At 35.3% G+C, this 21,076-nt stretch overlaps 1 protein-coding gene across 4 annotated transcripts in view; it reads left to right on the forward strand.

The window, feature by feature from the left end:
* The window catches only part of GOSR1 (golgi SNAP receptor complex member 1), a 37,964-nt gene that overhangs the window by 5,574 nt on the left and 11,314 nt on the right, over window positions 1-21,076 (forward strand). For all 4 annotated transcript variants that reach the window (XM_023759487.1, XM_023759488.1, XM_006095557.3 and 1 more), the window contains exons 3-6: window positions 2,795-2,882; window positions 3,235-3,342; window positions 6,223-6,314; window positions 9,451-9,525. In XM_023759487.1, the coding sequence (XP_023615255.1) occupies window positions 2,795-2,882; window positions 3,235-3,342; window positions 6,223-6,314; window positions 9,451-9,525 (363 nt within the window). The remainder of the gene's footprint in view (window positions 1-2,794; window positions 2,883-3,234; window positions 3,343-6,222; window positions 6,315-9,450; window positions 9,526-21,076) is intronic.

Below are 21,076 nucleotides of genomic sequence, written 5' to 3' on the forward strand. Positions count from 1 at the left end.
GGGCAGCCGATCAATGATCTCTCTTATCATTGATGTTTCTCTCTCTCTCTCTCTCTCTCTCTCTCTCTCCCTCTCCTTTCTCTCTGATATCAATAAAAATAATATTTAATTTTTTTTTTTTTTTAAATATATTTTATTGATTTTTTACAGAGAGGAATGGAGAGAGATAGAGAGTTAGAAACATCGATGAGAGAGAAACATCGATCAGCTGCCTCCCTGCACATCTCCCACTGGGGATGTGCTTGCAACCCAGGTACATGCCCTTGACCGGAATCGAACCTGGGACCTTTCAGTCCGCAGGCTGACGCTCTATCCACTGAGCCAAACCAGTTTCGGCAATATATTTAATTTTTTAAAAAGATTGCTGGGAACATTTTTTACCTATAAAAATGTTTTATGTATCTCCCAGTGAAGTTGCAGGTAGCAGAGTTGTTAGTTGTTATCTTCTCTATTTTACATACTTTTGTGAGGATTGGTCATGGGTGCGATATTTTTCTCAACTAATAATAATAAAAACTGACCTTGGATTTGAACCCAGGTCTTTCTATCTCCAGAGCCCACTCTCTAAAACTTTCTATGCACATTTCAACAAAAGACTCATTCCAGCACTATAGCCAAACTGTTGCTTCCTTTTTAATTTTAAATAATATATATTATTATTGACAGTATTACAGATGTCCCCCATATTCCCTTGTTGCTTCTTTTTAATAGGGCACATTATTAAAGAATTAAAGATAGAGCCAACATATTGACTCTAGGATCTAAAAGTAAACTATTGGCATGTCACACATAGCTTTTATCGTACTGCATTGCTTTGGACTCACCTTTACTTAGCAAGTAAAATAATGAGGAGTATTCTTTTATATATATTAAGCATATTTCCTGAATTTAAGTCTCCCACTTGGCTATGCCAGTGCTTATATAATTTTAAAACTCCAAATAGTTAAGAGATACAATTACATGATACTTTTCTATGTTCTCTACGTTTCATGAACTTAATACTTTTGTGACTCCTTTAAAGGAAAAACTATCTTGAAAACATTCCTGGAGAAATTCGGCAATAAAACTGGGACCGACTTTGTGGAATTACTTCAGCCTAACTGTCCCCTTCAAAAGAAACTTAAGGCCATGAGGATCAAGAGCCACTCTGCATTCTTTTTTTTTTCTTTTCAATTTGCATTCTGAAGTGTTTTGTTTGTTGCTCAGGTTGAAAGCATGTCATGATGAATAAACTCAGTGATAAGTAATTTTTTTAGTTTCTGTATTTGGAGAACTTACTGGCCTATGAATCATCACATACCTATAAAATGAATTAAATTTAACTGAATTTTAGTATTGTGGAGAATGAGTTTTGACCATTTTCCTGGACTCACCTATTCTCCTGAGAATGGTGAATGTAGAGATTTGCCTTCTCATTCATTCAACAAGTATCCATTAATCACCTACCATGTGCCAAGCAAAATTTTAGGAGCTAGGTATGTAGATGAATGAGACACAATTTCCCTTCTCATAGAGCTTACATTCAGACCAGTTTTTCTTTTTCATATGTCTTGTAGGGGAGGATTTGTGTTAATAGTATATAGAGAATTTTTGTTCAGGCACATTTTAAGATAAAACTGCAGAATCTTGGATTGGCTCTGACACAAAGAGCTAGAGCCATGGCTGGGTTGCTCAGTTGTTTGGAGCAGCGTCCCCTATATCAGAAAAGGTTTGATTCCTGGTCAAGGCATATGCTGTACCTAGGTTGCGGGCTTGATCCAGTCGGGGCATGTACAGGAGGCAACCTATCAATGTTCTTCTCTCACATCGATGTTTCTCTTTCCCTCTTCTTCTTTCTCCAAAAATCAATTTAAAAAATCTGTAAACATGGAACACTAATCTATAGAGATAGAAGAAAGAATAATGGTTTCTTGGGGTGGGCATTGACTGGGAAGAGGCACAAGAAAACTTCTTGAGTCAGTGGAAATATTCTTAATTTTTACTTTGTTGATTATATGGGTATATGAATATACAAAAAAGGCATCAAGCTATACCCTTATGATGCTTGTATTTTTCTACATATAAATTACACCTCTAGATGTAATACTCTAAAAAGACTATAATATTACCTTTGCAGTATTCTGGCAGAGAATGCATAACCGCAGTCTACTCACAAGGAAATATCAAATGAACAAAAATGAGGAACTTTTCTATTTAAAAAAAAATGTTAATGCATAAAATGCCCCCAAAAAGCCTGTTGAAATGTTCCAGATTAAAGAAAGCTATGGAGACATGACAACTAAATACAATAGCTGACCGTAGATTGACTCCTAAACTGGAAGGGAAGAAAGGTATTAATGACTCTATTGGGACAACTGCAGCAGGTTAAATAAAAATGTACCAGTATATACTTATGAAGTTGACAACTATACTGTAGTGCTGTAAGAGAGTATCTTGATTCTTAGAATATACACCCTAAAGAATTTAAAGGTAAAAAACCATGATATATATATATAACTTGCCTTCATATCATTCAGAGAGAGAGAGCAAGTGATAAAGCAAATGGGATAAGATAAATCTATGTGGGTTTTCTTCTCATGGTACTGTTTTAATTTTTCAAATTTTTGTACATTTGAAATTGTTTCCAAATAAAAGTGTGTGTGTGTGTGTGTGTTTCTTTTATAGTTTCTTAAGAAACAGAAAGAATTGCTCAGGGATTATACTTGACCTCTTAAGAATAATTACCTTATTATTTTAAGTATGTTTGATGACGGAGAATCATTGATTGATCCTCTTTATTTGAACTTCTCTTTAGCTCTGACACAACACCTCTTTTAAATGGATCAAGCCAAGACAGAATGTTTGAAACAATGGCAATTGAGATTGAACAGCTTTTGGCAAGGGTAAGGACTTTCTGTTAAATGGCTTTTTTCTAAAAATTGTGTATTTGTTAGATATGGTATTAAATTATATTAACACAGACATTTATTGAAGTCACCACCTTTCCATTCAAGGTGTGTGCTTCTTAAGCCACTTGAATTTTGATCACAGCTATTTCCAGGTCCCATGAGAGTTTTTTTTTTAATTTTATGTATTACGTGGTGGGAGTACTGGATCCTTGCGTACTAGCTTCTTGTTTTTGGTTTATTTGTTGCTGTTAGCCAAAGGGCAAACAGGCAAATAATTTATTTTATCTCTTTATAGTGCTTTCTAAAATATATATATATATTTTTCCTTTCTCTTTTTTTTTTTTAGCTTACAGGAGTAAATGATAAAATGGCAGAATATACCAACAGTGCAGGTGTCCCCTCCTTGAATGCAGCACTGATGCATACATTACAGCGACATAGAGACATATTGCAGGTAATACACTGGGCTTGAGAGTTTTATGTTGTTATGGGGTTTATTTTAATCCCTGAATAGATTGTGTGCACATGTACTTAAGAGAACACACGGGGAAATCTTCTGAGAGGATAAATGCCATGCTATAGAAGTTTGTCTTGTTTTACTTTTTTTTCCTTGGTATTATAAAACTCTGAAAATGTCTGATACCTAAGAACTCTTGCTTTTGCCTGGTAAAATTGAATACTATTCATCAGTAGGTAAATAAACCATGGGAAACCTCGCTAGCTAACTGAAACAGTGAAATAGCCAATGGTCATGCATAGGCAATAATATGGTGGTTTAGAGTATACTTTTACTAGCCTTCGAAGATAACATGGAAGAGGAATAATTTACTATATTTAGAATATTGTTTGAGAAAATATTAAAACCAAATGAAATAAACTCTTAAAGATTTATATATGGGCTGTTAATATATACTATAAAATAGGAGGGCAAATCTTTGTAATATTGAAAAAATTCAGCAGCCATTTCTAATGTAAAAAACTCTTGTTAAAAATAGGAATAGAAGGATACTTTAGTTGCCTAATGCAAAAAAAATGTGTATTTCAGATTAAAAGTTAGCATCATGCTTAATAATAGAGCACTAAAAAATTCCCATTAAAGGAAAAGAAAAAACAACAACAACAAGAATACCCACTATCACCACAATGTTTAATATTGTTTTGGAAGTTCTTTGTGGTGCAATTAATAAAGAAAAACAAGATAAAGGAAGAGACAAAATTTGTATTATGTGGCAGTGATAAGATTATATAGCTAATACAACCAAAGAAAACTAAAAAAATGTATTAGGAACAAATTCGGAGAGATTATAGATCACATTCTATATAATAAAAGGCTAATATGCAAATAGAATGAATGGCAGAGTGACTGGTTGCTATGATGCACACTGACCACCAGGGGGCAGACGCTCAATGTAGGATGCCCTTGGTGGTCAGTGTGCTTCCACAGAGGGAGTGCTGCTCAGCCAGAAGCCCAGAAGCCCAGAAGCTGGGCTCATGCTGGCAAGCACAGTGGTGGCAGGAGCCTCTCCCACATCCGCGGCAGCGCTAACGATGTCCAGCTTAGGCACAGTCGGACAAACCCCCAAGGGCTCCTGGACTGCGAGAGAGCACAGGCCAGCCTGAGGAACCCTGCCTTCCTCGAGTGCATGAATTTCGTGCACCAGGCCTCTAGTTAATATATAAAGGCAAGTAGTTTTTCTCATATAAACAATAACCTGTTCGAAAATACAGTGGAAGAAATTATAACATCCTATGTATAAATGTAATAAGATGTATAGAACTTGAATGCATAAAACTATACTGAGAAATGTAAAATATTTACTCTGCTTTTGGATGGGAAGATTTCTCTCTAAATCAACTTATAAATTAAATGCATTTCTAATGAAAGTAACAGGTTTTTAAAATTTATTTGTTCCTTTTTTTTAAAAAATTGGCAAAATGATTCCAGTTTATTTGGAATCATAGGCATACAAGATTAACCAAGAAAAAACATGTGAAAATTAAGATAAGTAGTAAAGGATGCTTAGTTCTGCCAGATATTAAAACCTGTGAAGAAGCTAGAAAAATTAAGAGTTTGATTCTAGAGAGAAAGGGACCAATGGAATTGAATAAAGTTCACCTATAGACCCAAATATGCATGGAAATTTAGTTTTACCATAAAGGTAGTATTTTAAATTCATGGGAAAAAGAGAGGTTATAAAATAAATAGAGCTGTAACTATTGGCTAATTATTTCGGGGGGTGGGGGGGAACCAAACCTCAAATTATATCTCATTTCTTCCATCCAGAATAAATTCCAGATGGATCAAAGATTTATATGTAGAAAAAGAAAGTTCAGAATAAAGCAAGGGTGAATTTATCCGTTTTGGGTAGTAAAAGACTTTCTAAGCAAAACCTAATACCAGAAACTATAAAAAATAATTTGCTTACTATACAGAGAAATCATAGAAATAAGAAAAAAGTTAGCCTAATATGAAAATGGGCAAATGATATGAACTTGTATCCAGAAAATGAATTGCCAAAGCCATAAAAAGATGTACAGCTGCCTTCCCAAATCAAGATGAGATCAGATTTTTCACTTGTTAGATTAGCATATATTGGAACATGTGTAACCTATTATTGGCAAGAGTATAGGAAAATGGGTATTCATTTTGCTGGGAACATAAATTAGTGCAGTCTGATTTAAATGTAAGATTCTTTGATTTAATTATTCTGGTAGGCATTTACTCTTTAAATACACTTTAATAAGGGAGAAAGAGAATTCAATAAAATATATATACAAGAATGTTTATTGTGGCATTTTTTTAAAAATATGTTTTATTGAGTTTTTTACAGAGAGGAAGGGAGAGGGATAGAGAGTTAGAAACATCGATGAGAGAGAAGCATCGATTAGCTGCCTCCGGCACACCCCCTAATGGGAATGTGCCTGCAACCAAGGTACATGCCCTTGACCGGAATCGAACCTGGGACCCCTCAGTCCGCAGGCAGACGCTCTATCCAGTGAGCCAAACCTGCGAGGGCAATTGTGGCATTTTTTAACAGCAAATAAAACAACTAAAATGTTCATCAATAGGTATTTTTTTAAATGATGATAGTCATAGATAGATTTCTATTTGATAATATGGAAAGATTACTTGATATTTTGGTTCATAAAACAAAGTGTACAGCAGAATATAGTATGATTTCTTTAACATAAATGAAAACTAGGTAAGCTTGTATATGCAAGAACATATTTCCTGAAAGAAAATTAAAGTGATGATGTTATAAGCTGTGGAGCAGGATGGTTTCTACTTTTATTTCTTTCAGTGCTCTTTTAGTTTTCTCCCCATTTATTGCAGGATTATACACATGAATTCCATAAAACCAAAGCAAACTTTATGGCAATACGGGAAAGGGAGAATCTCATGGGATCAGTACGAAAGGATATTGAGTAAGTTACCTTTTATATTATTTTGTAGGATGTTTGTTCAGATTTAGATTTTGAGTATATCCATGATTATCAGCAAATTGAGTGGCAGAATCATGGTTTAGATTTAAAGGTTTCTAATGTCTGTTTCACTTTCTTTAAACATTGCTGTTACAATATGGTCTACTTTGCTGGTCTTAACCCCAGCTTCCCCTAGTTTTACCATTGCCTCCTGCCTACCTTGGCTATCCTGTCTTAATTCAAAGTCCAGCTTACATGATAACTTCATGAGTTTTTCTCTGCCCCTACCACCCACCTTAAGAATTATAACATTACCAGTAACTGAAGCTCTCTGTGTTTTGCTTCCTGATGACCTACCTACCCCTCTATCTTGCCCCTACAATTATATATTCAGCAAACTATTAAAGTAGCTTTTACTTTCCTGGAATCTGAAATATATCTATTTTTTTTCCTAAAATTATAACTGTTTATAAAGTTATTTAAAGATTTCCAATATTTTTATGCTGATCTTAATCCATAACGTTAAAGGTTTGTTCTTTTCTTACCTACCTTTACCTCATATTCGATAATATATTCCAGCAGTTCATATACATTTTTGACATTTCTTTTTTCTTTTTTTAATCATCACCCTTGGATATTTTTTCCATTGATTTTTAGAGAGAGTGAAAGGGAGGTAGGAGGGGGGAAGAGAGAGAGAAAGAGAAACATTGATGTAAGAGGACACATCGACCCTTGCCTCCCACACTTGCTCCGGGGGGTGGCAGGGATCAAACCTGCAACCGAGGTACATGCCCTTGACTGGGAATCAAGCCCAAGACCCTTTGTTCTGGGGGCCGACACTCTAATCACTGAGCAACCAGCCAGGGCCATTTTTGATTTTTTTTTTTTCCCCACAACTCAACACAGCCAACAAGGCTGAATCTATTGAGCATCTAATTCAGCGGTTCTCAACCTGTGGGTCGCGACCCCTTTGGCGGTCGAACGACCCTTTCACGGGGGTCGCCTAGGACCATCCTGCATATCAGATATTTACATTACGATTCATAACAGTAGCAACATTACAGTTATGAAGTAGCAACGAAAATAATTTTATGGTTGGGTCACAACATGAGGAACTGTATTTAAAGGGCCGGGCGGTTGAGAACCACTGAATAAAGCTGAAGACTTCCCACTTTTGATGCCTGTCATTGTCTCACTTGCGATAAGTTTATGATACTTATATTTCATGAGTATGTTACTTATGATTCATAAACTGTGATATACATTATCAATCATAAGATGATATAGTGTACTCTGACAAACATTTTCCTCAAGATTCTTTATTTTGTTGTAAGAGTAAGACAGTTTTGCAGCAGAAATAATTTAGTACTCATTGCATTCAAAACTTTGTTCAAAACTCTAACCCACAATTTTTCAGCCATCAAAGTTAGGTATCTACCTCCAGAAATTGTTTTGGAAAAATAATTTTTACTGTTTGTCTCTGTTTTACCTGTTTTTTATTTTTAGACATGTACTTTGTGTAACATAGGAGTAAAAAAAACCCCTAAACATTCTTGCCATAATTAGGAACTTTGTAATATTTTTAGTTTTTAAGAACATGTAAATCTTTTAATTTCTGAACAGTCTGTTTACATATACCTCTTAAGGAATGCATTTTGGACCAGTGTAGGGAACAGCCTTTAATATATAGGCATTTAGCTTCCCCATAATTTGTGGAAATGACTAGAATACAGCCCATTTTAATAATTTGTTTCCTGAGAGATGATCATAAAAGAAACATGTTCATCTATTCATCTAAACTATTTCTTCCTGATTGCCGTCCATGAGTAAGACACTATGCCAGTCACAGTAAAAGGTAGAAATGAAAAGACCAATCTGGCCCTCTAGGTGTTAGAAGGCAGTTAGGCACTTACTCAAATTAATATAATACGAGGCAGAATACAATTAGTGAGATGAGATATAGCAGTAATAAATGACATTTTCAAGTTTTTGGCAATTACATACCATTTTTTGGGTTTCATATAATCTTTTGGTATTTATAGCAATTACTAGTTCTCGTTTATAAAACTAGGTATTAAGAGACTTGTCACCCTAACCGGTTTGGCTCAGTGGATAGAGCGTCGGCCTGCGGACTGAAGGGTCCCAGATTCGGTTCCAGTCAGGGGCATGTACCTTGGTTGCGGGCACATCCCCAGTGGGGAGTATGCAGGAGGCAGCTGATCGATCTCTCATCGATGTTTCTAACTCTCTCTCGCTCTCCCTTCCTCTCTGTAAATAATCAACAAAATATATTTTTTTTTAAAAGAGAGACTTGTCTAAGGTCACTAACTGGTTAATAAGTGAAGGAATATAGATTTAAATCCAAACCATGAGTCTTTAAAGTCCAGTGTGTTCAGTTATAACATTCTGCTTTTCCTGGTGTTCTCTTTCCTGCTGTGGTTTGCACATTAACTGCCTCTCAGCCAGTAGATAAGTTTTAGCAGCACGACCCTCTTTTGTCTTACTGCAGTATATGTACAGTTACTTGATGTTTTAATTTTTGTTCTTAATACTTACTGTGAGTAAAGAACAGAAACATGGGAGGTTAGTGACACAAGGCATTTTCTTACAAATTTTAATGTGCTTAAGACCAAGATAAAAATCCTTAAGTATGCCAAAATTGGCAAATCCTTAGCTTCAGTTTAGTGCTCCTTAGGCTTCAGTTGAGGGACTACATGTACCATTATGAAGGAAACACTCCATTTCAGTAGCTCTTCCATCCCATGTGCTGTGTAATAATTAGTCCAAAGTTTACTTACACTTGGAGAAAATAAAAATATAGGAGATAATAGACAAAGAAAGGAAAAGTAAGATTTTTGTTTGTTTAAGAATACTGGATTATTTTGGTGAAAAATAATGAACTCTTAAGCCTAAATTAGAGCTATTCATATTTATTTATAATAAATTTCATTTTTAGAAGGAGATGAAAAGGAATATGCATTTTAATTGTTAATTTAAAACTATGTAGAGGCTCAATTTGTCCACTTTGGCTATTACTAGAGTTGTCACATTAATCTTTTTTTTTTTTTTTTTGCAACATCTGCCAAAATGTTCTTAAATCTGCCCAAAATGTTCTTTAATTTTCTCTATTTTGTTCTAGGTCATATAAAAGTGGGTCTGGAGTAAACAACAGAAGAACTGAACTATTTTTGAAAGAACATGAGCACCTTCGAAAGTAGGTATTACTGAATGTATGCATATACTATTGTAGTTTTCCATACTTAATAATTCATTTGCTTATATAAGAAATTTTTGTGGTGTTTATTATAATAAGTGCTTTTATCAATGATAATTCATTTAATTTTCTAGTTGACCTTGCTCAGTAGAAATGGAATTGCACTGTTCCAACAATAATTAGAAAAGATATGCTCTCAATATCAAAAATCTACATTCACATCACTTAATTGTTACCAGAAATATGTGCTTTATTGCCTATTTTTTTCTTTAGCAAGTCTATTGCTCTAATAATTTTGTCCACTTCTATAGGTTATTAATAATAATAATGTTGATAATACTGATGACTTACGTTTGAATGGCCTGATTCCACTTACCTATGTCAAGAAGTGTTATAAAGGGCAATTAGTCATCCATAAAATACCTTATTTTCTAAGAATTTAAAGGAAAATGCCTAAAAACTTGGATAAACTTACACACACACACACACACACACACACACACACACATCTTAATGCAAGTTGCCATGCTCTGTCCCTGCTTCATTTATTTTTTTCTCTGACATGTACTAACTTCTTTAATTATTTTCTCTGTACATTGTTATAGAACTTAGGATCAGGAAATTACTTATCTCAGTGAACTCAACCTCTGAGCACTTGAGCAGCTAGTATCCATAATAGTTAAATGTTATGAATTATGTTGATGTTTGCTGCTGAAAGTCATGTTCACATGAGCTTAATATGTACTGTCAGTGTATTTTTTGTTTAAAGATTACCGCTTTAAATATAAACTGTTGAAATCAGAACGTGGAAAGATCAAGACCTTTTTAGAAGTCTGGGTGCTTCTAGTGTCAGATAATTTTTAGTGTTCTTCCTTAGTCTGTTTAATATTGATTGGCACAAGGGGGCAGTCTTTCCTATAGTATGTGTAGTTTATAGTTATTCATAGCTTTGGTCGTTCATTTTATATTTGATGAAGATCACCATAAAGAGAATTTTTGCATTACATTTATTGATAATGTTAGCCTAGATTGCTTAGTTAAGGTATTATCTTCCAGGTTTCATCACTGTAAAATTATTGTTACTTCCAATTAATTAATTAATATAGGGGAAGATGCTTTGAGACTATGTAAATATTCTGTTTCTTCTCAAACTTTTCCCACTAATATTAGCATCTATTAGTGAATCTTGCTTCTTCCTCAGTTATTACTGTGGTGTTTGCCTATAGTGATTTTCTATTTCCATCAGTCCTTGTGCATTTATTAATTATAATTCTATGAAGGAGCACTGTTCTTTCTCCTTTATTTATTTTATTTCATTACTTATCAATTTAGACTCATAGATACTTATCCTGTTGGTTATAATTCAGCACTGGTATTATTTTATTTTCAGATTGTTCCACCTTTGGCCATGGGAAGTTACTTCGGGTTAGCTTTTGGCATTGACATGCCCTATCCTGTTTTGAACATTTCTGTTATTATTTGGCACCACAAAATTTTCATGGTTTATCATGTGTTTTCCCTTCCTCAACTCTAGAATAAACCACTTCTCCAAGTAACCTTGGTCTTTTTATTGGAGAGTGGTTCAGAAACTAAGATCTGAGTGCTAGATGTGCTTATTGCTATTGAGGTGTCATTGCTTCTAGGCTTTTTCTTGCTAAATGTTCATATCTTTTTTTGCATCTGCTAAGGTGATCATTGTTTTCTTTCCTTTATTGCTGCAATGTGGTGAATTACATTGATTATTTTCAAATACTAAATCTTGATTTCTAGAATAAATCCCACTTTATTTTGATATATTTATTATCCTTTTTATATATTGCTGGATTTATTTTATTAAAGGTTTTTACATTATGCTTGTGAAGAATATCTTTAGTTTTCTTTTCTTGAGATGTCTTTGTCTGGTTTTAGTATGAGGGAAAATAGTGGCCTCATCAAAGTGATTCTTTCTATTTGCTGAAGGAGTTTGTGCAGGTTTGGTGTTATTTCTTCCTTAAATGTTTGATAGAATTATCAGTGAATCCATCTCAGCCTGGAATTTTCATTGTGGCAAAATTTTTAAATTATAAATTCAGTTTCTTTTGTAAATATGAGGACTGTGGCTCTGTCTGCATTTATCCCTGGGCTCCAGGAGGATGGGTAACTGTGATTGGCCCAGCCTTTCATAACTCCATCCTGTGGCCAGTAGACTTGGAAAGTCAATTATCAGAAGAAGAGAATGTAACATATGCAGGGCCCCAGGGAAGTTATCAGCCAACTTGGTTACTTCATTTTGGGTTTACTACACTCTCTACTGTACTCCAAGCCATACACAGAAATAGCACAGTTATGCAAACTCTTTTTTTTCTAGTGATATTTGTGAAGTGGACTTTTACTTTAATATCCCATTCTTTTCTCTGTCCCCCCACCAATCAATTGCAAACTTTTTATGGTTCTGTAGGGCCCTGCATGGTTAACCTACTACCTAAATCTCCAACTTCATCTCTTTTTTTCCCATTCCTTCTCCTGTATCACTCTTGTCCTTTACTTAATAGGTACCAGCCATACCGGCCTCCGTTCATTTCCTTTTCCAAAGATAACAAACCTTTTCTCCGCTTCTTTGTGCTTATATTTTATCTGCTTAGGATACTCTTTGTTTTTATATAACTTATTCATTTATGTCTTTATAGTTTAGTTCACTTGTCACCTTTTCAAAGAGACCTTTTCTAATTATCTTCTCTGAAATAGACCTTCCCTTATTATTACTTAACAAAGCACTTTTTTTTTTTTTGGCATAGTATTTATGAGAATCGGGAATAGTTGTTCTTTTTTTTTTTTTTTTTAATCTGACTTCTTGATCGTAAGCTTCATGGGTGTAGGGACCTGGTTAGTCTAGTTCTTAGCAGTATCAGGTCCCCAGTTCCTGTTATATCATAGACATTTAATATTTATTTGTTGTTTGAGTAAGTAGATGTAAGCAGAAGGTATTAATTTTGGTTTCATATACATGTGTACCTCAGTGTAGAAAACCAGTTTCATTCATTTACTTATTCCCCAAATATTTATTGAATATGTACTATGTACAGAGTATTGGTCCAGATGCCATATACCATTATATATATATATGTCAAATTTGATTTTGAGAACTAAAGAGGGTATTATTAATGTGATGAATTATTTTTTTATTTTTTTTTTTGCTTTGCAAAATGAATTTCCCATGAAATACGTTTTAAAAATCAAATTGTAATAAAAGTCTTTGGTAAGCATCTCTCTTACAGATAAGAAAACAAGATTCAAAGTGGATATAGGCCAAGGTCTCATAATTATTTATAACATAGCTCTTATTCAATCCACATTTCCTAACCTGTGGATTGATATGTCTCATCATACTGCATTCCCTGTGATTTGCTTCTTTAATTTTTTATTTTTCTTTTATTCGGGAACCATTGTGGCATAATACTATTTAGACTTGAAAGACCAGTTGCATTTCCCTTCTCTGAAAACCCAATGACCTGACCTCTTTCTGTTTTTTTTTTCCAGATTTAAAATAGGATCGTAGCTATTGCCTGTGTTACAAAATTTTAAGGGAGAATGACTTAAGAGTTAGCATTTTACAAAATTAAAATTACTCTAAAAATGTAAAGAATTGTTTCATATGGCTTTTTAAATACCATACTGTTGTATAAAGCAGTGTATATTTAAATATAGGCTCAATGATGGTATTTGAGAATTTCTTTTGTTTTCATTTCATTGACTACTTAGCAGATATACTTGAGTTATCATCTGAGATTTGCACATACATTTGTATTATAATTGTACACTTAGGTATAAATATGTCCATGAATGAATAAAGAATTATTATATTTTCAGTTGGAGGCTTACCTTTTTTCTGCTGACAGTTTTTTAATGTCATGTGTTAAGCTATGTTTAGACTATTGACATTTTGAAATTTTTTAATTCAGCCTTGTTATGTGAGTGATTCAACATTATAGTTGAAGAAATCTTTTAGGTAGCATTTGAAAAACATTAATGGTTTTACTTTTTGTTTTGTGATTTTTTTTTTTAGCTGAGTTTCCCTGAGGTCATATGACTAATAGATTCAAACTCAGGTCCTCTGATTGTGTTGCTTCTGCAATATTGCTCTGCCTCTCAAAGATGATTCTATAGTATGTACTTCACAGACTTGCTAAGTTAATGGATGTAAACGGCTTTGCAACCTGTGAGGCTTCTATAATAATAAAAGCATAATATGCTAATTAGACCGGACATCCTTCTGATGACCTTCTGGATGAAGCCAGGGCTATGAGGAAAGCCTAGGTCCCGGGTCCCTGCCAGTGGCCGGAGGGATGCCCGGGTTCCCGGTGCCAGAGGGAAGCTGGTGCCAGCAGCCAGGGGAAGGAAGGCCTACTCTTGCACGAATTTCATGCATCAGGCCTCTAGTCTTCTGTATATATAAAAGCCTAAGCGATCAGATGACCTGCTGGTACTGTGACGCGCACTGACCACCAGGGGGCAGATGCTCAATGCATGACCTGCCTCCTTGTGGTGAGTGTGCTCCTACAGTGGGAGTGCCGCTCAGCTGACAGACAGGCGCTAGAAGCTGGGCTCATGGCTGGCGAGCGCAGCTGCCTGGGGCACGAGCCTCTCCCATGGACACTCCACCTGTGCACCCTAGCGGCTGCGGTAGGCGCAGCGGGGCGGGAGGAGTGGATGATCGATGCAGACAGCTGGCTGAAGCCTGACAAGCTGGCAGGTAAGGCCAGGCTGCCACTGCACGGAGGTCCACTGATCCCCACAGGCCAGGCCGAGGGACCCCACCAGGCCTCCAGAGTCTATGTAAAGTAGAACTTAATGAGGGTTATCAAAGTAAGAAAAGCAAACACTAAAGGAGAAAACCTTTTATTGTGTATGCACTATCAGTTTACATTTCTTAGATAGAATTTGAAATACTTTTGATGCCAGAATAATCTTCTTGAAATGAAATTCTAATTGTATTAACAGATCATGACCATATTTAAAAGTATGAGACATATGATAACCATAATTTAGTGACCTTTAGAAGCAGTGATTTTTATCCCAAAATTTTGTGTATGGTTGTATGTACAGGGTGGGGTAAAGTAGGTTTACAGTTATGAGTAGGCAAAACACAGTTTATTCTTGTATTATTATTTAGTAACTAGATGCCCAGTGCACGAAATTGTGTGCAGGTAGTTCGCTGCCACTTGGCGCCGCTCACTGCCCTGCCTGCCGCCACTCGCGGGCCGGGGGCAGGGGCCGAGAGGTGGTCAATGCACCTCATGGCAACTGGTCAAGCGGTCGTTCCGGTCGTTATGCTTAATGGTCCCTGGCCTTTTATTATATAGGATTATTATATTATTTTCCTTACGAACAACTGTAAGCCTACTTTTGCCCCCACCTTGTATACTATTTAATAAATATATGATTCAGTTAAACACTGGTTGTATTATAACATCTGTGAATGGATAACATAGTAGACTCTCAGCATTCAAGATTGGACTTTAGCTTTCTTAACTATTAACGAACCCTAGGGGTTCATGGTGTATAGTTTTAAGATACAAACTTGAATGTTATGCATTGTGAAGCTGGCGTTGGGGAAGTCATTTGGCTAATGAGTACATCTACTCTATCTGGACAACAGTGCTTATACTTCAGCCTCGCTTCTAGCTGCTTGTTGTTATTTACTTGGTAACTTGCGTATGGTTTATACATACGCATACATATACTTTGTTTCTTTGTGAAACATTACCCCAAGGAGAAAACAGAAATAAAGGTAATGATAGTGAGGTGATCCTAAGAAAGCAATGCTCTTAAGTAGAAAAATGGAAAGTTAATGGAAGAAACTATATATAATAGTAGTAGTAACCATAAACTTGGGAATATGCAAAGATCTTCAGATAGGTCCCTTATGTATGTCAGGGGTCATTTGTGTAATAGAGAATTGAATTTTTAGCCTATAAGAACTGGTAGCATTTGATTATTATTTCACTATATATCTATCATTCCATTTGTGGAATATTTTAAAATTACATATCAGAGCTCCATTTGTCTCACATGATGCAGTTGTCTGCCTTTTGAAATAAATGGCAAAACAAATTAATATTATTCTGAACATACTTTGCTTATTTTTATGTTCACTAGATAGTGTCTAGTTTTACAGAGTAGGAATGACATAGTTAGGAGCTTTTCTACAGAATTCATTTTCCTTTCCTTGGAGCTGTTAGTGAAATTAAATTCATCTTCAATTGGTACATGGCTTTGTTAAACAGTAAAATTTGAGTTGCAGGTGCTCTGCTATAGTGAGGAATTTTCGCTCCCCAGATGTATTATCCATGACGGATGTGTTCCAAGACGCCTTTGGATAGTACCGAACTTTATATATACTATGTTTTTTTCTACACATACATACCTATAATCAAGTTTAATTTCTAAATTAGGCCCAGTGAGAGATCAACAATAACTACTAATAAAATAGAACAGTTATAACAATATCTATAATAATAGAAGCATACTATGCTAATTAGACTGAATGTCCTTCCAGACGAAGCCGGGGCTGTGAGGGAAGCCTGGGTCCTGGGTGCCTGCCAGCGGCCGGAGGGAAGCCGGTGCCGGCAGCTGGGGGAAGGAAGGCATACTCTTGCACGAATTTCGTGCATCGGGCCTCTAGTACCATAATAAAAGTTATGTGTTGTCGCCAGGTTGATGTGGCTCAGTGGCCGAGCATTGACTATGAACCAGGAGGTTGTGGTTCAGTTCCTGGTCAGGGCACATGCCCGGGTTGTGGGCTCAGTTCTCAGTGTGGGGCGTGCAGGAGGCAGCTGATCAATCATTATCTCTCATCATTGATGTTTCTGTCTTTCTCTCCCCCTCCCTTCCTCTCTCAAATCAATGTATATATAGTTATTTGTAGTCACTCATTTTAGGGATGCCTTGCTGAAGTCTTTGTATAGGCTCAATAGTTTCTGGTACAACACATTGCCATCCGTTGCCAACAACTTTTCTATTCATATCTTCCACCCATGAATTTAATGCCCTTTTCATCTTAACGAAACACTTATCATGTGGCTGTAATTTTTTCAGTTTTGAAGTGCAACAGCAAAACCAGCATGGATTTCTTTTTTCCTTCTTCACAATTTTACAAACAGAAGATTTGTTCTTACCATAGGTATTAGCAACTTCAGCATACAATTATTTTCTTTCCCTTTAAGTTGAGAACTTCTGCATTTTCTCTTAAAGCACTTCACACCTTCTCTTTGGCATATCCAAATTGCCAGCATTACTACTATTGAACTTTGGGGCCATTATTAAGTAAAATAAGGGTTCCTTGAACACTAGCACTGCGATACCATGACAGTTGATCTGATAACCGAAATGGCTACTGAGAGATTAACAGGTGGGTAGCATATACAGGGTGGATACACTGGATAAAGGGATAATTCACATCCCAGGTGGGGCAGAGTGGAACGATGTAAGATTTCATCATGCTACTCAGACAGCATGCAACTTATGAATTGTGTATTTCTGGAATTTTCCATGTAATATTTTCAGACCATGGGTAACTAAAACTGCAGAAGGTGAAACCATGGGTAAGTGGGCACTACTGTATATATCCTATTGAAATTTATAAGGATTATTTCACTGTTAACTCTGATTGCTGTTTTATTATTCCAACAAGTGCCTCATATATTGATTCATTTATTAAGTATTTGAGTGTCTCCTGTGTGCTAGGTATTGTACTAGACTCTAGGGAATCAAAGATGAATCAGACTCAGTCTCTACCCCATGGGAATTCATTCTGGTTAGAGAAATAATAAACATAATTATGATATCCTGTGAAATACTATATAAAAAGCATTAAATGAGATAATGTAAAAACTTAAATTTTGCTAAATTTTCCTCCAGCACATATTACAATGTCTGACATATTTTAAATGCTTGTTATGTTCTTGAATGAGTTGATGAAGAGCAAAGAGCCATGAAAACATAATATTATAAAGAGGAATTAGTTCTGCCTAGATGTGCAGATGGGATGGGGAAGGTTTGACAAAGGATGTAACTTTTGAGCTGGACTTTGAAATATAAGCAATTTATTTTGAGAATCGGGAAAGAGGATTGCAGAGCAAGAGAGACTATGAGACATAAAAGTGCTTTAATCTATGTCAACCATATATCCGTAGGCTTATACAGTTTACAAGATACTTTTGTTAACATTATCTCTTTTGAGCCTCAGGACAACTCTATGAGGCAAGTTCCTGCAGCCAAGTGCTTGAACCTGTATTGAAACTCAGGTTCTAGGGCATAAGAGTAATTATGTTATTCTTTATAGTTTCATGAATGTCATGATTGATAATATTGAGTGTCTATGATTAATTAAAAAATGGTTTTCTGAGTTACAAGTATGTGAAAGAAACATACATATAATGAAAAATATAGTTCCATTTTTATTTCTGTAAGCAGGTTAGCTTCTATTGATATACAAGTTATTTTTTTAGAAGTTTCAGAAACAAATTAGAGAATTCTTAATGTTTCATAGATTCTTTATGATTCAGGTAGTTTTTAAGGATTTTAATAATTTCTTTACCATTTATCTAAAGAACAACAAATGGCAACTGTGATTGCCCCATATTCTTTCGTAAGCTTTCTGCTATAGTTGAACAAATTTGTTGACATTAAAAAAATTGATTTGCACCAAAATGTTTGGTTAAAAAACTTTGCAGAGGGGGAAAAAAAGAAACAAAAACTTCTTCCCTACTTAGACTTGATTTCCTGTTCCTTCTATGCTGTATGTAATCAAGACAGTGTGGCATTGTTGAAAGAAGACACAAATAGATCAGTCGACAGAATAGAGAGCTCAGAAATGGACCCACACAAAGTCAGCTGATCTTTGACAGAGAAGCAAAGGGAATTAATTGGAAAAATATAGTCTTTCCAACAAATGGTGCTAGATTTCTACTTTTATCTTTGTTTTTCTGTATTTTCCAAATATCTGTAAAATAAAAATGTGTTAGCACTAAAACAAATTTTTGTATTCTACTGCAGTTTAATTGTATTCAGTTAACAGACCTTATGGGTGTCTCTGGTTAACTGTAAGTGAAAGACTGTATCACCATAATGCTTGTTGTAAATGATCTGATTGGTTGATGATAACCTCATCAATTGCAATTTACAAAGGGACCAATTTAAAATTTTTATTATGTACTTGCTTCCTTGTTTTCTCATTTACTTGCTTACACATTTACTTGTTATTTATTTATCCACCTACTCTTAAGTTTTAAAAGAAGATTCCAATTGGATGTTATCTAACTGATTTTGCCAAGTTCTAACATTTTGTTGGTTTAAGTTACTTTAAAATAAAGGCTTGAAATCCCATTTTTGTTCTTGAAATGTGTGCTGTTTGCAGTGTACATTAGGAAAATGAATTATTTTTTAAAAGAATTATTTAAATGTGGCTCGGTATCATAATTGATGATGAAATTTAGTTCATGGTTTTTAGCTAGTTTAAATTGGTCTGGAAAGAAACAAATTTGTTGCTTAATTGCAGACTCTAGATGACTTTCTGGAATGCTTCTGGGCTGTTACGGAGTACTTGTTTAAGAAGGGTAATTTCACTTGATTATATTTTATGCCCCAAAGGAAAGCAGTTTTAAATTCCATTTTTACTTGATTATGCCATTTTTATGCAGCTCCTCTGTTGTTGAATTGTATCCACAATATCCAGGATGATTTTAATGAATGGTGTTTACTTAGTTGGGATCTTAGCCAAATAAGGACAAAAGAAAGTGTAGACTTTGGGCAGTCTGAGAAGAATGTTTAATACATCAAATCACTGGCCTTCCTCTGTCTATGCTACTTATATAAACTAAGTTGGTTGGAGCATCATCCCATACATCAAGAGGTGGCGGGTTCAGTTCTAAGTCAGGGCAGATACCCATGTTGCTGGTTTGATCTCCGGTCGGGGTGCGTGTGGAGGCAACTGATTGATGTTTCTCATTCTCTCTCTCTCTCTCTTCCCCCTTCCTCTCTCTCTCTCTCTCTCTCTCTCTCTCAAGTCAATAAAATAAAAATGGATTAAAGATAACATTACTGAAAATCTAGTTTTATACAAAAAATGAAAAATAAATGGAGGCATGTATATTTGCTTTATAAGATTTTTAATTTGATTCATGTAAGTAGAATAGTCTTATTACATTTAAAATATGATCTAAAATGGTCATTTTCAGAAAGCATACCTTTTAAGAAAAGTACTCATTACATAAAGCAAGGGTTATATCTGTGACCACAAACAACATCAAAGAATTTTCTTTCTTATGTAACACAGAAAGTTACTCCTTAGTGGCCATTTCAACCTCACGTCTTCAGGAACATTGTCTTTGAAAACAAATATAATGAGTTTATTTTTTAACTAATTGTCTTAAGCCTGTATATCAATTTGGGGAGAATTGACATCTTTGTTGAATCTTCCAATCTGTGAACATAGTATGTCTCTTCATTTACTTAGATATTCTTTGATTTCATCACCATTTTGTAGTTTTCAGCATACAATTTCTATATGGGTTTTGTTAGATTTACACCTAAGTATTTCTTTTTTGAACAATTAAATGGTATTGTATTTTAACTTTAGTGTCTACATGTTTATTGCTAGTACAGATGCTTCATGACGTACAATGGGATTATGTCCCAATAAACCCATCATAAATTGAAAATGTCCTAAGTTGAAAATGCATTTAATACATCTAACCTACTGAACATCATAGCTTAGCCCAGCTGGTTTCTTTTGAATGCATATCACTTTCTCACCATTGTAAAGATGAAAAATTGCCCTAACTGGGTTTGGCTCAGTGGAAACAGTGTGGGCCTGTGGACTGAAGGGTCCCCGGTTCAATTCTGGTCAAGAGCACGTACTTCTGTTTCAGGCTCCTCCCTGGCCCAGGCTCTGGTCGGGGCTCATGCAGGAGGCAACCAATTGATGCGTTTCTCTCACATCAATATTTCTCTCTGTCTTTCCCTCTCCCTAAAAATCAATGGGAAAATATCATCAGGTGAGGATTTTAAAAAAAGATGAAAAGTCATAAGTCAGCCCTAACCAGTTTGGCTCAGTGGATAGAGCGTCAGCTTGAGGACTGAAGGGTCCCAGGTTCGATTCCGGTCAAGGGCATGTACCTTGGTTGTGGGCACATTCCTGGTGGGGGGTGTGCAGGAGGCAACTGATCGATGTTTCTCTCTTATGGATGTTTCTAACTCTCTATCCCTCTCCCTTCCTCTGTAAAAAATCAATAAAATATATTTTTTTAAAAAAGAAAAGTCTTAAGTCAAACCATCAGAAGTCAGGGACTATCTATATATAGAAATATACATGTTTGTATCCTCTGACCTTGTTTAACTCACTTTTTAGTTGTAGGAAATTTTATATAGATTTGGGATTTTCTTTTTTTTTTTTTTAGATGGATAATTATAAGTCTCCTTTTCCCCCAATTGACCCCCCCCTTGGATTTTCTATATAGGCAATCTAGTCATCTGTTTTATTTCTTCCTTTCCAATCTGTATGCCTTTTATTTCC

This window comes from Myotis lucifugus, unplaced genomic scaffold (genome assembly GCF_000147115.1).
Source record: "Myotis lucifugus unplaced genomic scaffold, Myoluc2.0 scaffold_157, whole genome shotgun sequence".
Lineage (NCBI taxonomy): Eukaryota > Metazoa > Chordata > Mammalia > Chiroptera > Vespertilionidae > Myotis > Myotis lucifugus.